This window comes from Condylura cristata, unplaced genomic scaffold (assembly GCF_000260355.1).
Source record: "Condylura cristata isolate star-nosed mole 26May11 unplaced genomic scaffold, ConCri1.0 scaffold00001, whole genome shotgun sequence".
Classification (NCBI taxonomy): Eukaryota; Metazoa; Chordata; class Mammalia; order Eulipotyphla; family Talpidae; genus Condylura; species Condylura cristata.
In genome coordinates, this window is record NW_004567102.1 from 46722625 (window position 1) to 46747512 (window position 24888).

Consider the following 24888-nt stretch of genomic DNA (forward strand, 5'->3'; position numbering starts at 1 on the left):
TGCGCCACCAGGGAGGGCCATAGTTACTTTTTTTGATGGGCTAGTTGTTGAATAAAATATTGTTAATAAAGAATTGAAGATAGAATCAAATCCAAGTAGTCTTAGTTGGAAAACTGAATACATTAAATTAAGTTGGAAAACTGAAATGTGTAAGATAAAAAAGTAGTACATTGCAAACTTTTTAAATAAAATTAATGTGAATCAGCAATATTATATTGTACTCTTAAAAGTACTTCATTATGTGTACTACATTAACTTAAGTAGTTGGCAGTCCCATTATAATTTTTTTTGAGTGGGCCTGCTTGGAATATGATTATGAACTTGCAGGGAGCTGTGTATATACTGGAATATGTTCAGAGAAAAAAAAAAAAACTAGAAAAACCAAAGCATTAGAATAGTCATGTGACAAACAAAATATTTGAAGTATAAATCATTTTAGAATAAAATAAAGTAGGAAGATGGTATCTGCTTTCAAGAGTTGGAAGATTATCATAAATTTATACTAATCAGAACAATAGCTAGAAACTTAAAGGAAGAAAATTCAAACTTTGTATTTGAACTCTCCCAGAGCCGTGAAAGGTTCAAACCACAGTATAAATATTCATCTACTTACTACTGTGGTTAAATGATTTTAAGTGATTGCTTTGATGGCATTTTACACATAAGCCATCACAGGAATCTCCTAAGAATAAGGATATTTTCCTAGTTAGCAACTACATAATTATTTTGCCTATGGAGAAAATAGAAACAAGTAATTCCATAATTTCATTCAATATCTAGTGTATTTTAAAAATAGCCTTTTTTTAAAATCTTTGATATTAAAGATTCCACATGATTTTACCATTGGGATAAGTATTTATTCAAAATTAAAATGAAGAAGAAGAAGAAATCTCTGCAGTTGTTTAGATAGAAAATAAGGATATTTTAAGTTGATTGAAAAAACCAACCTATCTTTCCAGAGAATAAAAGATGATGTGACAGTCATAACATAAATTTCTTTATTGTATTGAAGTCTATAAAACACTCACTGTACCTGCTTGAATATAGGACTTATTTGAACAGTCTCAGCAGTTAGATGTGACGTTGGTTGGCACATTCATCACAGGTTTATGAGTCATACAATCCTCATAGTAGTTAAAATTGATCTAAAGAAAACATTTGGATAGGCTTCAGCAGTTGACTAATAAATCTTTTATTTCAAGTCTTGAGTTATGCTGTCCTTGTGAGTCAGAGACTATGACGGGGAAAGTTTGAGAGTGTTGTGTAAAGAAAGGATTCCTTGCCATTTATTCTTCTCTATCTACAAAGCAAAGTGAGGCAACTGTGCTTATTGAAAAGAAGGCTATTATGATTCACCCCTTCCTTCTTTAACATACCTATTATAAAGTGATGTGAATTATTAATTTTACTATAAACTTACAGAAAGGACTGCAGCTATTTGATTGTTTGGTATAGAAATTATGCAAGATGCCATTTCCCTTATTGAATTAAAAAAAGAAATAAAGCTGGAATCAACAAAAAGAAAGCTCTGTGAATTTTTAGATTAGATAACATTTTTTATTAAAAAAACTCTAAATGAAAGTGTGTGAAAACAGTACAATTTTGTTTGTATTCTACAGAGATTAGGAAATTTTTTGATAACAAGAAGATGATCTCTAGATTCTTGAAAATGTGAATCTTGGTAGAAGTCTGGGGAAAGAACATAATTATACATTATATAATTGCTACATAATTATAGATACTGCTTTAGGATCCTATAGTTCTTCTATGTTCATTACTTTGGGATGTATTTTACCTATCAAACATGATTTGTGAGCTTTTTACAGTACTAATTCTCTTTTCATGTATCATATGCTTATAATATGCTACATACAATTCTGGCACTTCATGTTAAAAAGGGTAAGTCTTGAAGCAAAATACTCTTTATAGGAAGCACATTGTACAAAGTGAATATCACCTCTCAAGCTATGGAAAGAGAAAAGCCCTGCTTAAAATCATGTGACAATTAACTTTTTTGTAGATTAATGAACAGGTGGAGCAACACTTTGTTTTTCAGTTTATTTGTTGCCAATTTTTAAAACAAATATAAAAATTTAGAATAAAAAAGAGCTAATTTCTTTTTAAGAGAATCAAATTTAGGCTCCTATTTTCTATTTCACAAAGAAAATAGATAAAATATATGTCCTCTCAATTTTCTGCCAATCTTCACATCAGTGGATTACCCATAATTGCCTCTTAGTTGAACAAGATGCCCTTCCTCAATGCTTAGCCTACTTCCCACACTATAGGGCCATATTTTATCTAAATCATTCCTATTACTGGATATTGAGAGTGTACTTATCATAATGTTCTATGAATAGATTGAATATCATCCATATTTCCTTAAGAAAATGCTCTTTAATTAGCATATTTATGTATATGGTATGTTTCAGGTAAATAACTTTTAAAGAGGTTGTTAAGAAATTTTGCATACATTTATTTCTCTTCTCAACTGTGCTTTTTCTCACACCTTAACAAGTTTGATTTGTAGAAATTCTACCTCATTTTTTTTTTAAGATTTGTTTATTTATGCATACAGAACTCGGGTACAGGCCAGAGGTGCGGGGCAGTGAGAGGATTCACCAGAAACAGAGTGGGGAGCAGAAGAGGTCCACTGGGTCAGAAGAGGTCTGCCACACCACATCCACCTCCTGGGCGGGGTGGATTCATGCTTGAAGTGGCTCTAGCTTCTTAGGGCTGTGCTTTAATCCGCTGCCGTGGGGCCCTTCCAAGATGATTTTATGAAGAATAATTTCATCTACAAAGTAGCTCATAAACCTAATATGGTAAATGTACTTCCTTTCTTTGCTCAATTAATGTATTTGATATTAACAAAATTTCCATATTAAAGTCAAATTATAAAAAGATCTCATTTGCCTTATAAGCTTGAGGAGCCCACCCACCTTGTTCTAAAAAGTAATTCTTTACAAGATATATATATATATATTTTTTTTTAAAGATTTTATTTTATTTGTTCATACAGAACTGGGGTACAGGCCAGAGGCTCAGGGGCGGTGAGAGGCTTCATCAGAGACAGAGTGGGGAGCAGAACAGGCAGATTGATGAAGTACACTGCTGAGGGGAGCAGCGGGCGGGTCAGGAGAGGTCTGCCTCGCCATGTGGTCACCTCCGCCCGGGCAGGCGTGGATGGAACTTATGCAAAAGTGGCTTTAGCTTCTCAGTGAAGTGTTTTAACCCGCTGCGCCTGCCAGGGAGGGCCTACCAGATATTTTTATCTAGACCTGCCCTGCACCTGTCAGTGATAGTGAGCTCTTGAGTCCCATGGTTGTGTGGCATTACAGAAGGCAGTGTATCTGCCAGAAATCCTGCAGCATTCAGGTGTTTTTGCTTTTTTATATACAAGGTTTAAACTTGAACTTTAGATAATAATAGTAATTTTATTTAATAAATGTAAAACAAGTTTTAAAATAACTACAAAGATATATTTAAATACTCAAACCTATGATAAATGTGGTTTATAGTTAATATGGAGAGAGGTAGTGAATAAGAAAGTCTTAACCCACTATCACCAGATAATGACCATTTGTAGATCTTAATTTTATATTTATACCTCATGGAAACTAATTTGAATGGAGAAAAGCAGAAAATTCCACTTTTTTCTTTTTTTGCCATTAAGAAACAACTTCAGGCTCATATTTCTGTAGTCAGTTCTTTATTTTGCTTTGAATTTAAACACTTTTGAATAACACGATTGTTTTTCTGTTCCATGTGGGTTGTTACATCTGTATTGCGTACTCTTATTAAACTCATTATCTTTGATGAGGAGCTTTGAGAAGTTCCTTGCATTTTGCCTTAGTGAAATTTTTAAGAAAACTGGTAGTTTGCTGTGAAAAGGTAAGGGCTTTGAAGGTGGAACTGGTGGCCCTGTCACTTGGTAGCTGTATAATCTTTGGCCAAAGAAAGTTTCCTGTAAAATAATACTGTTAGGCAGCCCTCCCTTGTGACACAATGGGTTCAAGCGCAGCACTATGATGCAGGCCACACCCAGGTAGGTGACCCACAAGATGCAGCAGATGTCTCCTGCTCCTCTTAGCCATGTAGTTTGTCAGTCTGCCTGTTCTGCTCCCCACTTTGTCTCTGGTGAATCCTCTCGCTCTCCGTACCTCTGGCCTGTACACCAGTTCTATGTGCATAAATAAATAAATCTTAAAAAATGTAATTCTAGTAATACGGCTAAGAATTGCTTTGATGAGTCAATGCAACTTTTAAGTGCTGATTGAGTGCTTACTCAATGGCAGCCACTGTTCTCAAGTGCTTTGTTAGGAGATAACATTGAATTTTTATAGCAATTCTATGAGGTAGACTTCATTAGCATCTCTTTTAAAAAGATAAAGAAACAGTATTTAAGCAACTGTTCATGTTTAACAGGGGGCTAATGGCAGAATCAGACAGCAATCCCTGTCTGGCTCCAGAGTCACACTCATAGAACTATTTTCCTCACACATGGATGACATCTAATTTGACTCTTGGCATCCATTACACACATGCTTTTTATCCTTCTGTCTTAGCATAAATCATTGAAGATTTTAAATGTATTTTGAGTATTCTTTGTGCAAGAAATGGATAGTTATTGTAACTGCACCATCAGTTGAATTAAAAGAGTAGGGAATATTTTAAACTAATACCACATCAAATGTTACAGTTCTTTATGTATATAAAAGTCTGATCACTGTGGTATCTTCTGAGTCCTAATTTCTGAGTCTTATTTAGAACAATTGTTATATTAGACCCTACCCCCCAAAAATGTATCCATTGCTTTTGCTTTCTGAGAGAAAGAATTCACCAGAGTGCTAGGTATATTTTAATTAGGCAAGGGTAAATTAGAGCCTTGTGCATGAGGGAACCAGTTCTGGAAAGGAGAATATAGCTTGACTCCAGGGTGAGAATTAGGAGGAGTTATCTAAAGGATATGCTATGTGGTGGAGTGGAGGAAAGCAGTCATATTTTGTTCTGGGTTAGACAGGCACAGACAAATGGGATATATTCCAACTGCATGTATAATGTGGACTCTCAGCCTTCTCTGCCCAGTGAATTGTGAGATAACCATTCATCAGATTTTAATGCATTTTGTCTAGCATGGGGCTTTATGGTCAGTGCAGTGGGGTAAATTGTTCAGGATGCTGAGACAGGGTTTGCCAGTCTGGCCACCTGTTTAAATAGGAATTAGGGCAACTCCTATCTTTTAAGATTTACTTATGCATTCATACAAAACTAGGTTACAGGGTAGAGGAGTAAGGGTGGTGAGAGGATTCACCAGAGTCAGAGTAGGGAGCAGAACAGGTAGATGGAGGGGAGCAGCCTTTGAGACAGAAGAGGTCTGCTGGGCCATGTATATCACCTCTGAGGCAGGGATCAAATTTGCACCCAAGTAGCCTCAGCCATCTCGCAGTACAGTGCCTTAACCCGTTGTGCCACAGGGAGTGTCCTCTTATCCTTCTGTTAATGAGCAGAATGAGGGACATCTTGGGATCCTCAAACCAGCATGGTCTAAACCTTCAGCTAGCTACCAAGTAAGAAAAGCATATTTTTGGGATGTAAGACTTTTAATAGAAAAGAACTTTTAATTAAATTAGTTTCCATAGAAAGAGAAGAAATGAAAATAGTTTCCAATAAGACACCTAAAGTTACCAAACATGTTTGACACAAAGCAAGGTTCTGGGGCCTGAAAACTGGCCACATGTCTAAGGCAGCTTCATCAGGGAAACAAGGTCAGAAGGCATCAGGCAAGTCTAGAATGAAGGGAACAAAATCAAAGTACAAATCAGATAAAGGTAGCCATTGTGAAGACATGGTCTCTTACCCATATCTTTCCCACATATCTCTGTATATCTTGATGCTACATGTCTCATTCAAAGTCCCCCAGGTCCCTGGTGCAAGTCCAAAGCTGAGAAAAAAGGCAACTTCTTCAAATATTCCTCTGCTCCACCCCCTTCACTGTCTTCTGCTTCTTTTCCCCATTCAGTTCCACCCTTTAGCAGATGGACCAGGGGACCGGAAACTCCCCTTTTTGTGGGACTATTCTCAATTTCTATTACTAGTCTGTTTTGGTTTGGTTACTATAACATGACTTCTGACTAATTTATAATAGGTAGTTTGCTAATAGTTTTTTCACCTGACGTATATGTGAAAAGACATTTGACGAGGTGTGAATTAAAACTGTAGGAAAAAGGAGTTTAATTTGTGAATGATTTTGCTGAGAGTACATGGTGTGAAATTTGAAAGGGAGAAAGATAAATGCTCTCTATTTTTAAAATACTAGTTTTCCAAGGATGGAGGTTGAGGATGTCAGATCCTTCCTCATTCATTCCACTCATAAAGACAACAACAAGTAGGAGTCTTTTGGAGCCAAGGATTATAGTTAGATCACACATATATGAAGAGAAAAAGATATGATACTGTCCTGGCACAAAGAAAATCATTCCATGCCCTCTGGGTTCTTCTAGGCTGGCAAAGAGTTAACATTCAGCAGAAAAATGCTAAAAGAAAGCTGAAGAGAGGTTCATAAGAACATGGATACAGACGAGAGAATCAGCATGACTAAAGTCCTTACATGATTCCAGATGTCATCTAAAATAGCTTGACTGGGACAGCACAGTTAGGGAAAGAGGGAAATTTCAGTTTGCCAGTTTCCTGTGGACAAGAAAGCTACTTCTGCCTTCTTCCTAGGAAAAAAAGATAATAGGATTGGGGTACCTGCAACAAATCCTTATTGAGAAAAGTTTAGATATAAACATCAAAAGCAACTTCCATCCTGCTTTGTGTCTCTCCCTGAATAAACCTCTTGCTAATTTGTTGCAGGGGTACAGACTTTTGCTTACTGAAGATGTTAGGAATAAGAAAAGCTAGAACAATAAGTAAACAGATTGATGCAGTTGGTAGGAAGTCATGTGCTTAAATTATGCTCTACATTTTATGATCAAAACTATACCCAACTATAGTATTCATTGATTAATATTTACATTGTTTGGGAGAATTATCTTTCACAAGAGTTATATAACAAAAGAGTTGTCACCTGTTTTCTGAAAATGGCTTTTGAAATAATGTTAATAGACATATACTACTTTGTTCTCATTCCTTGCAAATAAGATATTGACATTTGCAAATGAATATTTGGGATTTTTGCCATAATAAATGCTATAAAAATTGTGCTAAGGAATTCTGACTTCGGAATCGATGGAGATAAATGTAATAGTTTCCCTTAATGCTTAACTTTATGGCTTTAGACCAGTATGGTTGATTGATTATTCTAGAACCACTTACAAAATTTCGAGGAAGAGTGTTTATTCAGTACTTAGGCAAGTCTGTATGTGTGTGTGTGTATACCCTGAAAGGAGTTACTAAAGGAACAAAATGGCAAAATCATATTTAAATCATGTCAAATGTTGGTCATAATATCAAGCAAATTTTACTACTGTGTATTTATCTAAAAGAGCACTTCCCAAATACTCAAATTAATAAACATTAATACATACAAGTTTCATGTATTTAAGTAAATCATACACATAAATAAATGTTAATGTGCATATATTACAGGACAATTCCAAGGTGAAATATGGTGTCCTGAGTGGGGGTTTTTACCCACATTTTTAAGAACTCAGGATAAGTTTTTTTTTTTTAAAGATTTATTTATTTGTACGTACAGAACTGGGGTACAGGTCAGAGGCTCAGGGGTGGCGAAAGTCTTCACCAGAGACAGAGTGGGGAGCAGAACAGGCAGATCGACGAAGTACACTGCTGAGGGGAGCAGCGGGCGGGTCAGGAGAGGTCTGCCGCGCCATGTGGTCACCTCCGGGGCAGGCGGGAATCGAACTCATGCGGAAGTGGCTTTAGCTTCTCAGTGCAGTGCTTTAACCCGCTGCACCACCAGGGAGGGCCAGGATAAAATTTACAAGCAAACATTAAGAGAAAGGTTAATAAAAGGTTAGCTGAAAGCAGGAAAAGCAAGAGAATACAATCCTGTATGGTTTCAGGTTTATACCAAAGATTGCTTCTTCAATACACCAAGCATATTCACGGCATGATGGAATTTGTAATCATTATTACCTGAGTTCTCTGTCATGGAGGCAGATGGGGTGTACGTGGAGTTCATTCAGAGCATATGGTTCCTTCAACACATCTATAAAATTAAAGAAAATATGAGGACATTTTCTCTATCTTGTAAGAACTATGTGTTTATATTTTTCTTTTTTGCTAGGTGGTATTTTTGAATATGTGGAATCTGGCCCAATGGGAGCTGAGGAACTTGCATTCAGATTTGCTGTGAACACAATCAACAGAAACAGAACTTTGCTGCCCAATACCACTCTGACATACGACACCCAGAAGATAAACCTCTATGACAGTTTTGAAGCATCCAAGAAAGGTAAATAATATATACTTAACATAATGCTTTCAGGAATTAAAATGTTCAGATATTCCTAATAGATTTCTGAATTCTGGTTGCTATTAATAAATCATTAGGTATCTTTTCATTTGAGGTTTCTTTTTAAAATGCATATATATTTATTAGGGGACGTAGTAGTACAGCAATTCATTGCAAAAGAATGGTTGTATTTTATTCTGAAATGCAGTTAGATATGTGATAGTGAATTTTTTGCCATTCTATTCTTATTTTCAAGAACCCACTAAAGTAAAACAATGTACCAAATTTTGTCAATTATTTTTTTACATTTTTGTTTTATTATTTGTCATTTCCACTATATTATTCCAGTGGTCTCAACTTACCGTGGTTCTGAATGAATTTAAAACGTCAGGCCAGTCTTAGAAATTTATTGGAAAAATTTGAGTAACCTTTTTTCTATATGCACATTGCCCATTTACTTAACCACATGGTGTTTCCTCTTGTAACAGAAAACAAATGGCAAAAGATAGGACTACCATAATATATGAAGAAATGATTATTTCATAATTTTTTAATTTATTGCATTATGGTGAAAAATATGTTTTAAATAAGAATAAGAAGGTACTTTTGTGAAATTAACATCGATGTATTAAGTAGGATACTAGAGAAATTATTATCAAGGCATTTCATCTAAATATGTCTCAGTAGTGTGTTTAGAGCGATGTTTCCTTGGCCTAAATAGTTGATCTTGTCTTGGTAGTTGATTTTTGAATAGTTCACATGCAATAACAGGGATTAAATTTCATAATATATATTTTCTCAAAGGAGCAGGCTTACAAAGCATTTGTTTTAAATTCATATTTTTAAAACAATATTTACTTTTTTGTAATGTTAATATTTTACTAACCACCTTACATTGATGAAAATGTACATACTTATAATTTTTTGTGAAGATTTCTTAGACGCTCATTAATATTAATAATAGTTGATAAGGTACAGTATTTTTTTAAGATGAAAGTATCCTTGTCCCCTGGCTAACTAGTGCTTATCAAAGCCTATATTCTGCCTGCCCTTTGCATTTATATCTTTATGAATACAAAATAAGTTTTCACATTTTAGACCATGTCAGAGTGATTAAGGCTGAATAAAAGGGTAAAGGTTATTGTGAAATACTACATTTGTCATCATAATTGCAAAATAAGTCATTAACTGCAAGACAAGTGCATTTGATTGGTGACATAGTTCAAGATTATTTCCATTAGGAAGAAGATGCTCTGTCCAAATGAAATCATTTAGGTAAAGAATATGGAATATGAGGATAGTGTAAATAAAGTATTAATAGATTCATTAATGGTGACTTTAAAGAAAAAACAGACAATGTTTTAACAACAAAGAGGTCACTGTCCTTGTATTCCTTAGCAAAATTATAAGGTTTTAAACTCATTTAGTTTCCAAAATATTAAAAGGAACTTGTAAACTCTGTCATCCACTACATTTTCATTATAGGGAACAGATTTATTGATTGATTATTTCTAAATGACTTAATAAAAGGAAAATTCCAAAAATTTGTTCAAGGTAGGAATATAAAACCAAATTAAAAGTTTAAATCTGAACATTTTGTCTGATACCTAGTCTTACATTTTTTAATAGATAATACTATTTGGTTTAATAAATGAATACTTGAGTATTTAACTAAATTTTAATTATTAAATATTTGTACTTAAAATCCTGTCCATCACATTTATACAGCAAGTTCTCCAAAGGAAAATATCTTTCACTATGTTGGAGGGTTTTGATCTGAACACTCAATGGGGACTTAATCCCCCCAAATTCTTCTTAATGCCATTTGAATACTTATAGAAATGGATCACCTATTTCCTTTTGTAGCAGACTTTTTAATTTTAGATATTTTGTATTTCCTTTTGAATTTAATTTTCTTTATAATTTAAATTAAATCAAAATTTAGTTTTCTTTATAATTTAAATTAAATCAAAATTCATGAGAAGGGTTACCTGTCCTAATTCTCTTTTTCTAGACATAACATACTTAAGCCAGTTTCAGAGGTTCTGTATTCTAAAATTTCAGGATGATTTTCAAGTTTACAATAATTATTCACTATCCAAACTCACTAGTTTTTTCTTTGAACTTTATAGAATTTCCAATCTAGAACAGTGTCTTCACTGGAATTCCAATTTGTTTGTGGCTTCTTAATTACTGTGGTTATTATTGATATTGGTATAACTTATTTTTTGTAAATATAAATTTTAAAAATAGTTTAGAATAAGTAAAAACTCAAATAATTAAATGGATTATCTTTTTTTTAATATTTATTTATTTGTACATACAGAACTGGGGTACAGGCCAGAGGCTCACGGGTGGCAAGAGGCTTCACCAGAGACAGAATGGAGAGCAGAACAGGCAGTTCTATGAAGTACACTGCTGAGGGGAGCAGCGGGCAGGCCAGGAGAGGTCTGCCACGCCATGTGGTCACCTCCGGGGCAGGGGGTAATCCAACTCATGTGGAAGTGGCTTTAGTTTCTCAGTGCAGTGCTTTAACCCGCTGCGCCACCAGGGAGGGCCTGATTATCTATTTTTAATGTTCTTTCTACTCAATGACATCAATCCATATGAAATAATCTCCTGTGAGTCACACCAGGTTTCATATGTGTGGTGATATGTGTAAGTTGTGGTACGTCATGAGATACGTGCAAACCTCTGTCTATGGGCATGTTTTGAATGAGGAGGGGGTAGCAGCTACTTCTATTTTAAGAATTTGAAATTAAAGTGGGTGGCAAGCAAATTTAGTATGGAAAACTGTTCCCTCAATACTCTGTTATGAACTGTTTTTCTGAAATGAATATTACCTCTTAGATTTCAGAGCATTCCTTTTTCTCTGTCACTTCCTTGTCTCCCTCTCTTGATACTAATTGTATAATTATATGAACATAGAACTTCAGGTGTCTTGGGTGAATTAATTGCTTAACAGAGGTGAAAGAAAATGTAAAATTAGCTAAAGTTTATAGAACATACACAATACATCTTTCTCCAGTACAATGCCACTAGTTCAACAATAATAGTGTGGGATGTGTTAACACCTGCAGCTCTCCTCTCATTATTAATAGAGTTCTATCTTCTCTTCAGCCTGTGATCAACTGTCACTTGGGGTGGCCGCCATCTTCGGGCCTTCACACAGCTCTTCAGCTAATGCCGTGCAGTCCATCTGCAATGCTCTGGGAGTTCCCCACATACAGACCCGCTGGAAGCACCAGGTGTCAGACAACAAAGATTCCTTTTATGTCAGTCTCTACCCAGACTTCTCTTCACTCAGCCGTGCCATTTTGGATTTGGTGCAGTTCTTCAAGTGGAAAACTGTCACAGTTGTGTATGATGACAGCACTGGTAAGAGGAATTAATATCTTTGGTTCTTTGCTTTAAAGATAGATAATTTTCTGAATATCATTTGATTGTTACTGTATTCTTATTTACTTTAATTAAATGGAGGGATAGACAAACAGTTGGAGTCAAACATCAACACTAAGTTCATATATTCAAAGAACAGTCAGATCAGATTGTTTTTCCTTTATATTTGTAAAATGAACATTTTTTTCTTTGTCAGATCAGTTAGTGTGCATTATAATATTGGATAGAATTGGTATGAATTATTATATTGAGATTATATTTTTTTTCTCTGTGTGCTGGGTAGTTTCCTAAATTAAACCCTCATGATTGCTTATTAGTGAAACTAATCAAGAAACTCAGAATTCTGAATGAACATTTTCCTCTAGTTATTTATGTGAAAAGAATGTATATGGGAAGCGATATCTCATAGCTTTGAAGCATGTCAAAATTTTTAAACTTTTTTTTTTTTTAATTTGCAGCAATATGTTACTCATTCTGATACTCAGTTTTTGGAACTATTTATCTAGAGATCCAGTTTAGGGAAATGGAAAATAGCATTTGCAAAGTGGTACTTCTGTGTCTTCGAGGAACATTTTAATGAATATTTATTGAAAAGAGGTTGTTTTTACTTCCTTGTTTTAATTTGTGCTATTATTTTCATATATGAGTAGTTATATTGAGCTGTCAATTTAAAACAAGTCTCATAGAGAAATATAAAAAATTGAAATGTAAAAATTACTACTTTTGTTTGGCAGTTTTATTGATAAATAACTATATGCTATAGTTTATTATATAGTGGTAAGGAATTTCACATTGAAATATTTTTCCAAGTAAAAATTGTGCTCTTTATATTAGAGTGCAAAAATATTTTTTCTACATAATTTGCTGAACCTTCATGCTTATGTCAACATTGAAATTCATTTTAATTGATAGTCTCTCAAAATAAGCCAGAAACATATAATGTCCATGTAGGCAGTATTTGGAATTATGTGCAGTCAATAGTCTATTTACCAATGAACTTGATCTTCTGCAAATTGATAGGAATTTTCCTGAGAAAATAGAGAACAGGGATTTTCAGGGTTGGACAAACAATGACAATTATTTGAAAACCATTTTCACTGGGATAAAAATTAGTAAGTCCATCTTAACATTATGTTAGACTAATTTTTCTTTTCTGATTAAAATAAGGAAAATCTTAAAATAACTTTAAGTTATAAATCACCAGTACAAGTCCTTATGATCAAACTAAGTATATTTTAGCTCAAATTAGGCATATTAAATTGACTGTGCTAGGTTTTATGCCCAAGTCATTATATTTTTGTTGTTGATAGTTCTACATGTGAAATTATGAATAGTAGATTCAATGTGAATGGCTTCTCTGGAGATGCATAATGTGATGGAAGGGGCATCCTCATTATAGATTAGGCTATATTCAGCAACAGATTGGTTGTTTATGGATTGTAATAAAAATTATGTCAATATAAATGTACGTACATTATGAATTCATGGATAATTTACTTCTCTATTCCCTTCTGATATAATTCAGGTGAATGCTGCCCAAATAACATGATTTTCACTTGTACACACTTAATCACATACAAACATATATGCATATTGATGTGTTATTTTGTATTTATTTTTTATTATCTTATAACTCCTTATAGTAAGCTAAAATGGGCAAATGTTTAACATACTTATGATTTATAATATTTATCTGCACTATTTTCTCTCTGCATGTGTGTTTGTGTGTGTGATTTTTATTTTTCAAATGTGATTCTTGAGTGATTGGATAAAAAGATAATGGGGTTTATAATCTAAGTAAAGTTATACATATGTTATTGGTCCTTTGTTTTAAATAATACTATACACATTGTTATTGAGGCAAATTTAACAAGTTAATTAAATATAAACTTAACTAAGTATATATACTTTAAATGACTGAATTAAATAAAATTCTTCCAGTAACTTTACTACTCTCATCACTTTGAAAGTGACATAGATATTTGGAAATTACAAAGGTGTTGATGTTCACCGACAACTATTAGAAAATGATTTGCAGAATAAAGTATGCTTTAAAAATACTTTGAGAAAAATAAAGCTTCTTAATGCTCCATTTTATGCAATATTTAATTAAACAAATATTGATTAAGCATTTGCTACCTGCTAGGGTAGTTATAAATGTAAATATATGCCAGTGAAAGAAACAATGTTCCAACCATTGTTTAGTTTCTAGCTTCATGTTAGGGATATATGTCTGTTCCTAGTATTAATATTATTTTGTAACTAGACACTTACAACTTCTTAACTTAATGCTCCTCTGAGAATTTAGCTATTTTTACCTTTTCTATAGTATAGAACTAACTCAAAGATAGACATAATTCTTTTGAAATATATTCATGCACATATAACATATATTAACTATAAATATACATTAGACATATCTATAATGTACTTGTAAATACATATCACACACATGTAAAGACATTCCATGTTTCAAAGTGGAATTTTTTTTTAAAGATTCATTTATCTATGCATACCGAGCTGGGGTACAGGCCAGAAGTGCAGGGAGCCGTGAGAAGCCTCAACAGAGAGTGGGTTGCAGAACAGGCATACTGAGGAAGTACACTGCTGAGGGGAGCAGCGGGTGGGGTCAAGAGAGGTATGCTGCGCCATGTGGGTCACTTCCGGGGTGGGATCAAACTCATGCTGAAGTGGTGTTAGCTTCTCAGTCCTGCCCTTTAACCCGCTGCACCACCAGGGAGGGCCCTCAAAGTGGAATTTTAATGATAGAATTAAATCAAGAGAATTTGTAAACTTCCCAGGTGAGCAAGGTCATTATTTGATCAATTGAGAGGAAATCTGATTGTAACTGCAACTATTGACTGAAATGGGGAAAATAAATCCACCTCATACCCCAGAAGATAAATAAGCATTATTGACTCTTTATGGACTATGTATCTGCTCTTTACTGCGGGACACATTGTGCCATTTTATTTACATGTTTCCTTTTTCCCTTTCCAGGTTTATTTATTATGTATGCTATTCCTCCTATTTATATTCATTTCTGTTTTGTTGTATTGTCCAGTTTGATACATGATAATTGTACTTTCATCCAGTCTTTGTTTCCACCCCCAAAACAGATGGGATGATCGATGAAATATAGTGCTGGAGTAGGAAAAATTCTTAGAATGATGTTAACAGGAGCTGTTTATTTTTTATGATAATTAGCATTTGTTGTTGTCGTGGATGAATGCTTTTAAACACCCTGAAAGTCTGTTATTGCTCTGAATGATGTCCAAAAATGATGGAAATGAATTGGCTTCAGAAACAAAGCTGTGTTTCTGTCAGTCATTTTGGAACATATGATTCATTTTAAATATAAGCTAAAAATAAGTTGGATAGCTGTCAGCCTGTAAGCAATTCCAAGATAAATTGTGAATATTTGCTTTAAAATCCCTGTGTTTCATCTTTGTTTATAGATCAGCAGTCCATTAACAAGGAATTCTAGACTGGTAAACAAAGCCTGGGACTCTAGTCCCACCCAGTTTTGCTACTAAATTATTGGTATAAATTTAGAAGAGACGAAGGGAATAGATATTAACTAGAAGGTTTTATAATGCTCTAGCCATTATGATAGTTGGCTATAATATAAACTATTTTGTTGAATCATCAATACAGTTCTATGAATTTTAAAGAAAGCAGGTCATTACCCACCATTCCTGCCTCCTGCAGGACTGGCACTTCTGCACACCAGTAGCTCATCTTTCTTGATTCCTTCCTCTCTTCAGCCCCACAATTAAGCACCAACCCATGATCTCTCAAATATATTCATTTCTTCAGTGTTCCGCCACTGGTAGGTCAAGTTCACTGTTACTTCTCACTTGGTTTATTACTAATAGTCTCCTAACTGATCTCCCTGTGAAGTCTGTGTGGACTTCACTGAATCTTAATACTGCAGATAGAATTTTTTAAAGGACTTCTGATCCACTCTCCTATGAAAAACTTCTCATTGCTATTTGGATAGAGTCTGAACTTTTTTACAAATTTTAAAAGATCCGATATGGTCTAGTCCATATGCTTCTTCAATGGCATTTAATTCTAACCCCCTGACTTAAGTCTTTACGATTGAGTCATTAAATTTCTTTCAGTTGCTGAAAAATACTATTCTGCTTACCTGGAAATCTCTTTTTCTAACCCCCATTCCTCCTTTCTACTAAGTGTACACACAGTACCTATATACATTTGTGTGTATATGCTCTATGCTCGTGCATACCATTTGTCTTTTGCAAAGACTGCCTTGATTCCAGCTCCCAAGCTTGGAATAATAGGTCTCCAAATTATTAGTATAAGTTTAGAAGAGAAGAAGGGAATAGATATTAACAACCTGGTACTCCCTTAAGAACTTTCATCGCATTATGAAGATTTTTTGTGGCTATGTTTTCCACTGGATCAAATATACAATTAAGCAAGATGGGCCCTGTGGATGCTCATTATTCTGTCACCAGAATCTAAATATTGCCTACCTCATAGTAATGCCTTAATTCTTATAGAATGAATGCTTACAGAAATGTTAGTAATATTATAGTGGATTCACTAATCTGACCCCAAGTCAATTAATGTTAGGTACCTCTTTTGGTATTTTCCATTAAATAAATCTATCCAACATTAACTTTTTTATGTATAGTGATGATTTCTTTTATCATTTCAAATTTTTGTAAGAAAACTACACTGGATTGCAATTTTAAGAAGACTAGATTTGAACTGCAATCAGATATGTATTCATTCCACCTATTTGAACAATTACCATTAAGCATCCTCTGATATTCTTGATGTGATGATATGTTAGGCACAGGGGACATTATTTTAGATAAAACTTTAGCTCTTTCCATGGACTCAAAATAAATGAAGGAGAGAGAAGACATGTGACATGAGAGAGAGGACATTTTGTGTTAACAATTACTTAGAGAAACTTGCAAATATTGTTTGAGCAGCTCAACATAAGGAAGTTTAATTAGTTTATTTTATATGTATTGTCATATGTCTCTTAAATGTATCCTGGACAATAGGAAGTTACTGTGGGCAGATAACGCTCCTGTTGGCCTTCTGATTCACCCTTCATTTAGACTTCTTTGTGGTAAATGAAGAAAACTGACCAAAAACGAGGACCAGGATCATGATACAAGAAAATACAGAATTATGATAGTGAGAAGATAGTTATTGAGATGAATATAATTAAGCAGAATTTAGAGGAGAGAATGGAAATGTTTTTAATTAATGAAGAAAAATTCATTTTTAGTTATTATAATATTTAACTAAGTCCTGCACTACAAACAGACGAAAAAAAGAGTCTTTATTCTAAGCAAAAGAGAAATGCTTTTTCATTACAATTTTTACTATTGAGATAATGTTAGTTTACAACACTGAGTGATTTAGAGGTACAGGCTCCAACTTCTTCAGATGTTACCACCTGATACTCACCAGTAAAGCTCCCATGGTGGGGAACTGATGGAGTATGATGGAGGAATGCTTTCTTTATTGGCACTATGAACTTGAATAAGAACATGTAGAGACTATATTCTAATAGATCTCTCTGTGTTTTTGGAGTTAGTTTAATGAAATGAAAGGTCAGTTTAGTACAATTTCATTTTACTTTATCTTGGACCTCTGCATAAATAAGATCAAATAACAGAGTAATTCAATAGAATAAATTAATAGTAGAATGTCTTCCTGTATTTTTTGGATGATAAACATTTTGTGTAATGTGAAACACATAGCTAAATAATTTTCAACCTTTTATCAGGGAGTAGGATAATTTTGGGATCTAAGATGATTATTTGTTGTACATTCAAAATACAGAGCATTCTCTAGATCCAAGTGCAAATACAATTAGTTTTATAAAACCTTTCATTTGACCTATGCCTGCTTCTGGCTATATATCATGGATTCTTTGATCTATAACTTCAATTATTTGTACCCAGTTCCAGACCTATAGATGCAGTAACCAATTGGTTGTCTTTACTCGGATATCGCAAAGGTACACATAGCCCAAATACTACAAAAATCAAACATTAGATTTTCCCCCATATTTCCTTTTTATTTTCTGAATTTCTTTCAGTGTGAGGTTGTTCTGCTAGATTCTCAGAGGCCTTTATATGTTCTTGTCTTTCTCTTAGCCTTCATTCTCAACTGATCACCTAACATCCTCATTGTTATCTTTCATTTCCCTATCACCATCTTCACTGCCAGTCTTAGTTGACATATTACCTTTATTTCCTGGGCCATGTTCTATCTACTGCCCAACTTAACCTCATTTATCTGATGAGGACAATAAGGATTTTTTTGAAATTACTATTTCGTAGTGCCATTCCCAATTTTTAAAGGTCCCCATGACTTCTAAGTTTTTGGAGCAATGCATTCTGATTCCTCAGGGTGACACAGTTGGCAAATTTTCTCCATGATTTACTTGGTATTCTTTCTCTCAATACTGTTTTCCTTGAAAATTTTTATTTTTCTCGTACCAATCAAAATCTTCAATCTCAAATCTCTTTGCAGTGGTCAAATTATTCTCTGCCTAAAATACCCTTCCAATTACCCATCTTCAAGATGCACCTTAAAATGTTTCTATGGACATAAATGTGAAGTAACATTCCCTGGCTTCTGACTTTATTAACTCTTGTGAGTTAGTTATCTATTATTTTGTGTATTATACAGGAGTTGGTTTGTTAGTAAAAACAGATTATCAATTCTGTAAAAATCTTAGTTTCAACATACTCACATAACCTGTTTGAAAGAATATTTGCTGTTCTGGGCATGAGGACTTTTAATATTGTATAAAAAGCCTGTCATTTTATTTGGGTCTTCATTTTTAGTTACTGAAGATATGAGTGAACAAAATACAAATTCTTTCTCTGCAGATAGGAGGATGAGCAATAACAAAATTAATGTGCATATTATATAACATCAAACATGGTGAATATTATGCTGAGAAATAAAGCTGAGGATGTATACAGGAAGTAACAGGGGAGGAAGTGTTACAATATTAAGTTGAGTTGTCACAGAGCAATACTTGTGCTAGGACTTGAATGTGCAAAAGAAAATGCACAAGAATATCTGAAGAAAGTATATTCAATAAGGAAAAAATAAGCACGGGAGATAAAGAACTTCATAGGAAGGGGATTTTGTTTTTTGTTTGGAAGGGTTTATGTAACTGAAAACTGAAGAATATTCTTGTGTTATCTCATTTGTTTTATATAGTTTTGTGTGCTTATATATGTGAGTATCTATGCATATGTGACTATATATGTATGTATTTTGTTACTGTTTTGGTGATAGTTATATCACTTTCTTTAAAATAACTTTGTGTAAAGACTTTTCCACATCTAGATTCATTTTTTTATTAGTAAGTAGTAATTGTGGTTTATAACATTAACCCCTTAAAAAGACCCTTTTTAATTATATTAAGACCTCAGATAAACAAGAGGAGAAATAACTCTACCATGTATCTAATTTCTGCCAGATGTAGAGTTATTTGGCATTTTATTTAAAGTAAATTGATTTCTGTATCAGAAATACTTTTTTAAAAAAGAAAAAAACATTTATTTGTGCATACAGAACTGGGGTACAGGCCAGAGGTGCAGGAACAGCGAGGGATTCACCAGAGACAGAGTGAAGAGCAGAACAGGCTGACTGACAAGCACACTGCTGAGGGGAGCAGCGGGCGGGTCAGGAAAGGTCTGCTGTGCCATGTGGTCACCTCCTGGGCGGGGATCAAACTCTTGCTGAATGGCTTTAGCTGTTTAGTGCTGTGCTTTAACCCACTACACCATCAGAGAGAGCCCAGAAATACTTTTTTTGAGAAATCCAAATCTCAACAGAATTTTTAAAACCTAGATTAAAACAATTGTCTTTAAATGAATTTGCAGTTGCCTACTCAATTGTATAAATGTTTATCTTCTTTTAAAATGGCTTGTACCCTAGTTCTATATGAATAAATAAATAAATCTTGAAGAAAATAATGTAACATACTCTTTTATTCTAAATAATTTTATCTCTAAATGTTGAGAAAATAAGAACACCCATTTTCTAGATAGGCTGATTATCCATCTTTGTATCAGAATTTGTTCTAATTGAAGATGATGCAAAATTCCATTGACTGTATTTCATTTACCTAAAAAGAAACAGGCATGTATATATATAAATGAACTAAACATATATTAAACCTATTTTGTGACCCACAGAGCCTTGGCTAATGACAACATAAAATCTGACATATAAATGGTGCCCTTTAACTATTCAAATTACTTATATTTCAATAAATCTGATAATAGGTTTAGCCCCATTTAATAAACAAGGATGTTATTTTACTATATGCAAATACTTAAATTTCTGTAACCCTAAACCTTTTGATAAAATTTATTATGACAGATATTAAAATTCATATACAAAACATGGGTTCTTAAATGTGGTTGTATTAAGTGTGGGATTTCCTTAGCCACAGTTAAAACTAGAGATTCCTAGGCCAATTCATGTTTAGTAATTCTGGCACTAGACCCAAGCATTTGTGATTGGAGTTGGAAAGATCCCCTAATTGTGGTAGACATTACTACTATATAGCAATATCTAGTTATATCTACTTCTGTGCCTCAAAAGATTGCAGTTCCCTAGTCCTGGAATTTGGGTGTGTTCATGTGATTTTCTTTAGTTTACGAAACACGAGTAGTACTGTGCTCATTTCCAGGGAGAAGCGTTTGCTTGCCTGACCCAAAGTTCTCCAGCATGTTTGATCTCTACAAAATCAGTTGAACTATGAGATTGACACATGTTAAAATTCTGAGCCAAAACATAAAAGACAGCTGTTTGAAGATTTATTTAGATCTAAGTAGGCCTTGCTTTTACAATACATAAAATACTGTTTTGTTGAATTTGTGATTTGGAGGGGGTGATTATTCCTGTGGCATAACCTAGTGCACTATTGCCCAAACTTCAGTGTGCATTTATCTTTAGGAAAGCTTGTTAATACACTGTTTGCAGGCTTTCCTTCCAGTTTATGATTTAGTGAGTAAAAGGTATCTCAGAGTATTCCTCGGACCTTTCCTTTCTGATTTCCCAAGTGATTATGATGCTTTCACTGCAGTGACCAAAACTTTGAAACCGTTAACCCACCTATTTATGACAAACTCAAGATATTGTTATTAATCTATTTCATTTCAAATATGTGAATTATCATATTTTGCAATATAATTGATGGTACACAAAACATCAATATAATGAACAAAAGCATATGTTCATAGCTAAAATTAAATTTAAAGATTTTAAGAAAATCTAGAAGCATTTTATAGTGATTTAACATTGATGAAATTATCAAGTACTTCTAAAGAAAATAGTTTGATTGAACTTCTATACTGAGTAGTTTTAAGTCTACTATTTTTTGTTACGTTTGGAGTATTTTAGACAATTTTGAAATTGTTTTAATGTAGGGAGATAACAACTGCAAATATAGCAAAACTTATTAAATATAACTAAGATTTAGAATAATCTGACATTGGTATAAGGCTTACAATATCTATTTCAGTAAATTTATAAAAATTTTACTTTTTAATTTAAATTTAAATAATTTTAAAATAAGTATTAATTGCATGACTAATGAGTCTGATATGTCTATTAAGCATTTCTAAAATCTCCTATTCTGTATTCATAGTGAACTTTTTATCATTTTATATAATTTAAATAATTGGGTTGACATTAAGGAAAGAAAATTAAGTCAGACTTTGAAATCTTGCTACTAACTTGTTAATTACCCTATTAATTACACAGTGAGAATTGATAAATTATAATTCCCTTTCTAAAGTACGATGGAAAGTCAGAGAGCTATCTTGTTGGCATATTGAGAGGAAAAGCAAATGATACATTTTTAAAATACTATTAGATGTCATTGGAACCAAGAACTGGACTAATGTTTTAAAAATAATTGTTAAATATTGTTTGAAATTTATTCTTAAAGGAAACATTACTTATTATAAGAATTAATGTGATAATAGTAAACCAACAATGTAATTCAAAAAATGGGTAGAGAAACTGAATAAAGGTTTTTCCAATGACATACAAAATGTCAACAGGCACATGAAAGTACATCACTCATTATTAGGAAAAGGCAAATGAAAGCCATAGTGAGATATAATGTCACACCTATTCAAAGGGCTACCCTAAACACACAATTGAGGGTGATTTAGAGAAAAGGTATATATCCAAAGGAAAAGAAATGAGGATTTGAAAGAGGCATCTATATCCCATACTCACTGCAGCAGCATTGTCATAATAGCCAAGATATACAAGTAATGTGATATCTATGAAGAATGAGTAATGTATAAAAGATGTGCTATGTAGCAATATGTATAGAGTGTATATAACATTATTTAGTGATGAGAAGAAGGAAATTCTGACATTTTTGACAACATGGGTAGATTCTGAGGCAACTATAAATGAAATAAATCAGGGTGTGATCTCACTTCTATATGAAATCTTAAAAAAACAAATGCAGAGAAACAGATTAAAGAGTGGTGGTCACCAGTGGTACAAAGATAGGGGAAATGGAGAGATATTGGCCAAAGAGTACAAACTCTCATTTTTAAGGTAAATATATTATGGAATTCTACTGTAAAACATGGCTATTATGTACATGTCAATAGCCTCTGCAAATGCTCTTTGATTTTTTGGTAAGTTAATAGTGTAAATTGCATCCTTTGTCATTGGTACAAAAGCTAAGACCTGAGCGGTGTTTGAAAGTTTTTAGATTTAATTTAGTTTAATATACAAATTCAAATAACTGTGTAATGTTGCTTCCTTATGTCACAGGAAAGTATGCATACCTTATGTCATGAGACTCATTGACATAAAAATGTGTGTAAGTCTAAAGTGTTATAGATGATTTCTATAAAAGCAGCATGTTTATATGTTTAGGCAAGTCAGAAATATGTTTCTCTGTATATTAAAAAACAGTTATCAAAAATTATATTTTGGTAGAGAAAATCTAAATTATTTAGAGAAATTTTATATACACAGTGACTTACTGTATATTATTTATGTGATTGTACATGCATATTTTTTCAATAGTTAATTTGTTATTATAACTGATTCACTATTAAGAGACATCTCCTAAGACATATAATTGCCATTTATAATTCTGTAGGTCATTAGTTTGTAGTTCACCTGTTTAGAGCACTATAATATTGTTTTCATATTTTTAAATTGTAGGACTGTACATATAACATACAATATATCTCCAAACTACTTTTTTTTTTTAAACTTTTTTTTTTTTAAAGATTTATTTATTCATACAGAACTGGGGTACAGGCCAGAGATGCGGAGGGTGAGAGAGTTCACCAGAGACAGAGTGGGGAGCCGAACAGGCAGATCGACGAAGTACACTGCTGAGGGGAGCAGTGGGCGGGCCAGGAGAGGTCTGCCACGCCATGTGGTCACCTCCGGGGCAGGCGGGAATCGAACTCATGTGGAAGCGGCTTTAGATTCTCAGTGCTGTGCTTTAACCCGCTGCGCCACCAGGGAGGGCCCAAACTACTTTTAAGTGTAAAGTTTAGTAGCACCAAGTATATTCACAGTTTTCCAACTAGTTACCAGAAATTTTTCATCTTGTAAAGTTGAAATTATATTCTATACCTCTAATATATTCTGAGCAATTAAAATAAATCAAAACATTGAAAAAAGACAATATATAGAATTTCAGTTACAAAACACTAAAATATTTTCCAAACTAAAATACTGTAAGTGTCAGAATCAGGATATAAAGCCACATGTTGATCCCAGTCCTCATACTCTTCACTACAGTTCTCTAGCTTAGCTTAAATTGACACAAATAGAAGAAACTAACTAATCAGAAGTACAGGCAATGTCAAAGAGTTAGAAACTCCTCTAGGTGTTGGTGGGTGAGAGGGATTTGTCAGCTGACATAAAACAGGAACCTATGGCCCTTACTTAGCTGTCTAAACTTAACCTGCATAAGCTCTCTGAGCATTAGCACCAGATACACAAGTGCTAGAGCCTGCAGGAAGCATTAAACAGAAGTAGTAATAAGATGATCTTTGCGACTTTTGCACTGTATGCATTTTTTGAGGACCCAAGTTTTTCTTTGAGGCTAAAGAAATACACATTAAGAGAAGGTTTCACTTCATGAGACACAAGAAACTATAGCCAAGCAAAAATAGGTGATAAACAGACATGAGTAAAGTAAATGTAATAAGAGTATCTTCAATTTAACCGAAGATAACGATTATATCTGAATCAGCAAATTGTCACTATAAAAAGGATGCATAATGCCACTCACACAGTCCAGTCATCTTTTTTTTTTTTTTTTTTTTTTTTTGCTAAGATGAATAGCTTTTGCAATATTGAAAAAGGACAGAGTGATATCTAAGGAAATCTACCAAAGTGAATGAGATATGCATTTGTATACCACACAGGCTTGCAATATACTTCTTATAGATGACACATAAAGCATTCAGCATAAGGAACAGAGTTATATTTTACTATGCTGTGCTCAATGCCAAACTCAGATATTCATGGTTTAGATCACAGTTTCTCATTCTTGGTACCAGTGACTTTGGGACTTTATCAGTCTGTTGTAGGAAGTGGTCCTAAACACTGGAGGATGTTTAGTAGCATCTCTGTAGTAGTGCTCACTTTCAGCTGTGACAATCAAAAATGTCTCTGGACATTGTCAAGTGTCTCCTGGATGCCACTCTAGAGAACCACTGTTTTTTCCTAGTGTATTCCTTGGCATTCTTTTAAATACATTTATGCTTGTAATAGGACAGATTACAGCTTTACATTTGACATGGCATCCATGTCTACCCTATAATTTAAAAGCTAACACTCCAAGGCTGACTACAGCCAGGTCTCTAATCATCATCACAGTAGCATTTGTTAGTCACCTACTAGAGACTTGTCACTGTTTTATTTTCAGAAATCATGGCTTTTTGGTCTTACTATCTCATGTCTGTGTAGAAACATTTTCACAGAGTGATGGTTTTCATGGGAAATGGACAAGAAAAATTCCTTCAAATTTTTGAGTTGTT

At 33.6% G+C, this 24888-nt stretch overlaps 1 protein-coding gene across 2 annotated transcripts in view; it reads left to right on the top strand.

Annotated features, from left to right (window-relative positions):
• The window catches only part of GRIK2 (glutamate receptor, ionotropic, kainate 2), a 567868-nt gene that overhangs the window by 206343 nt on the left and 336637 nt on the right, over positions 1-24888 (top strand). For both annotated transcript variants that reach the window (XM_004673729.2, XM_012722222.1), the window contains 2 exons: positions 8255-8422; positions 11543-11800. In XM_004673729.2, coding sequence (XP_004673786.1) covers positions 8255-8422; positions 11543-11800 — 426 coding nt within the window. The remainder of the gene's footprint in view (positions 1-8254; positions 8423-11542; positions 11801-24888) is intronic.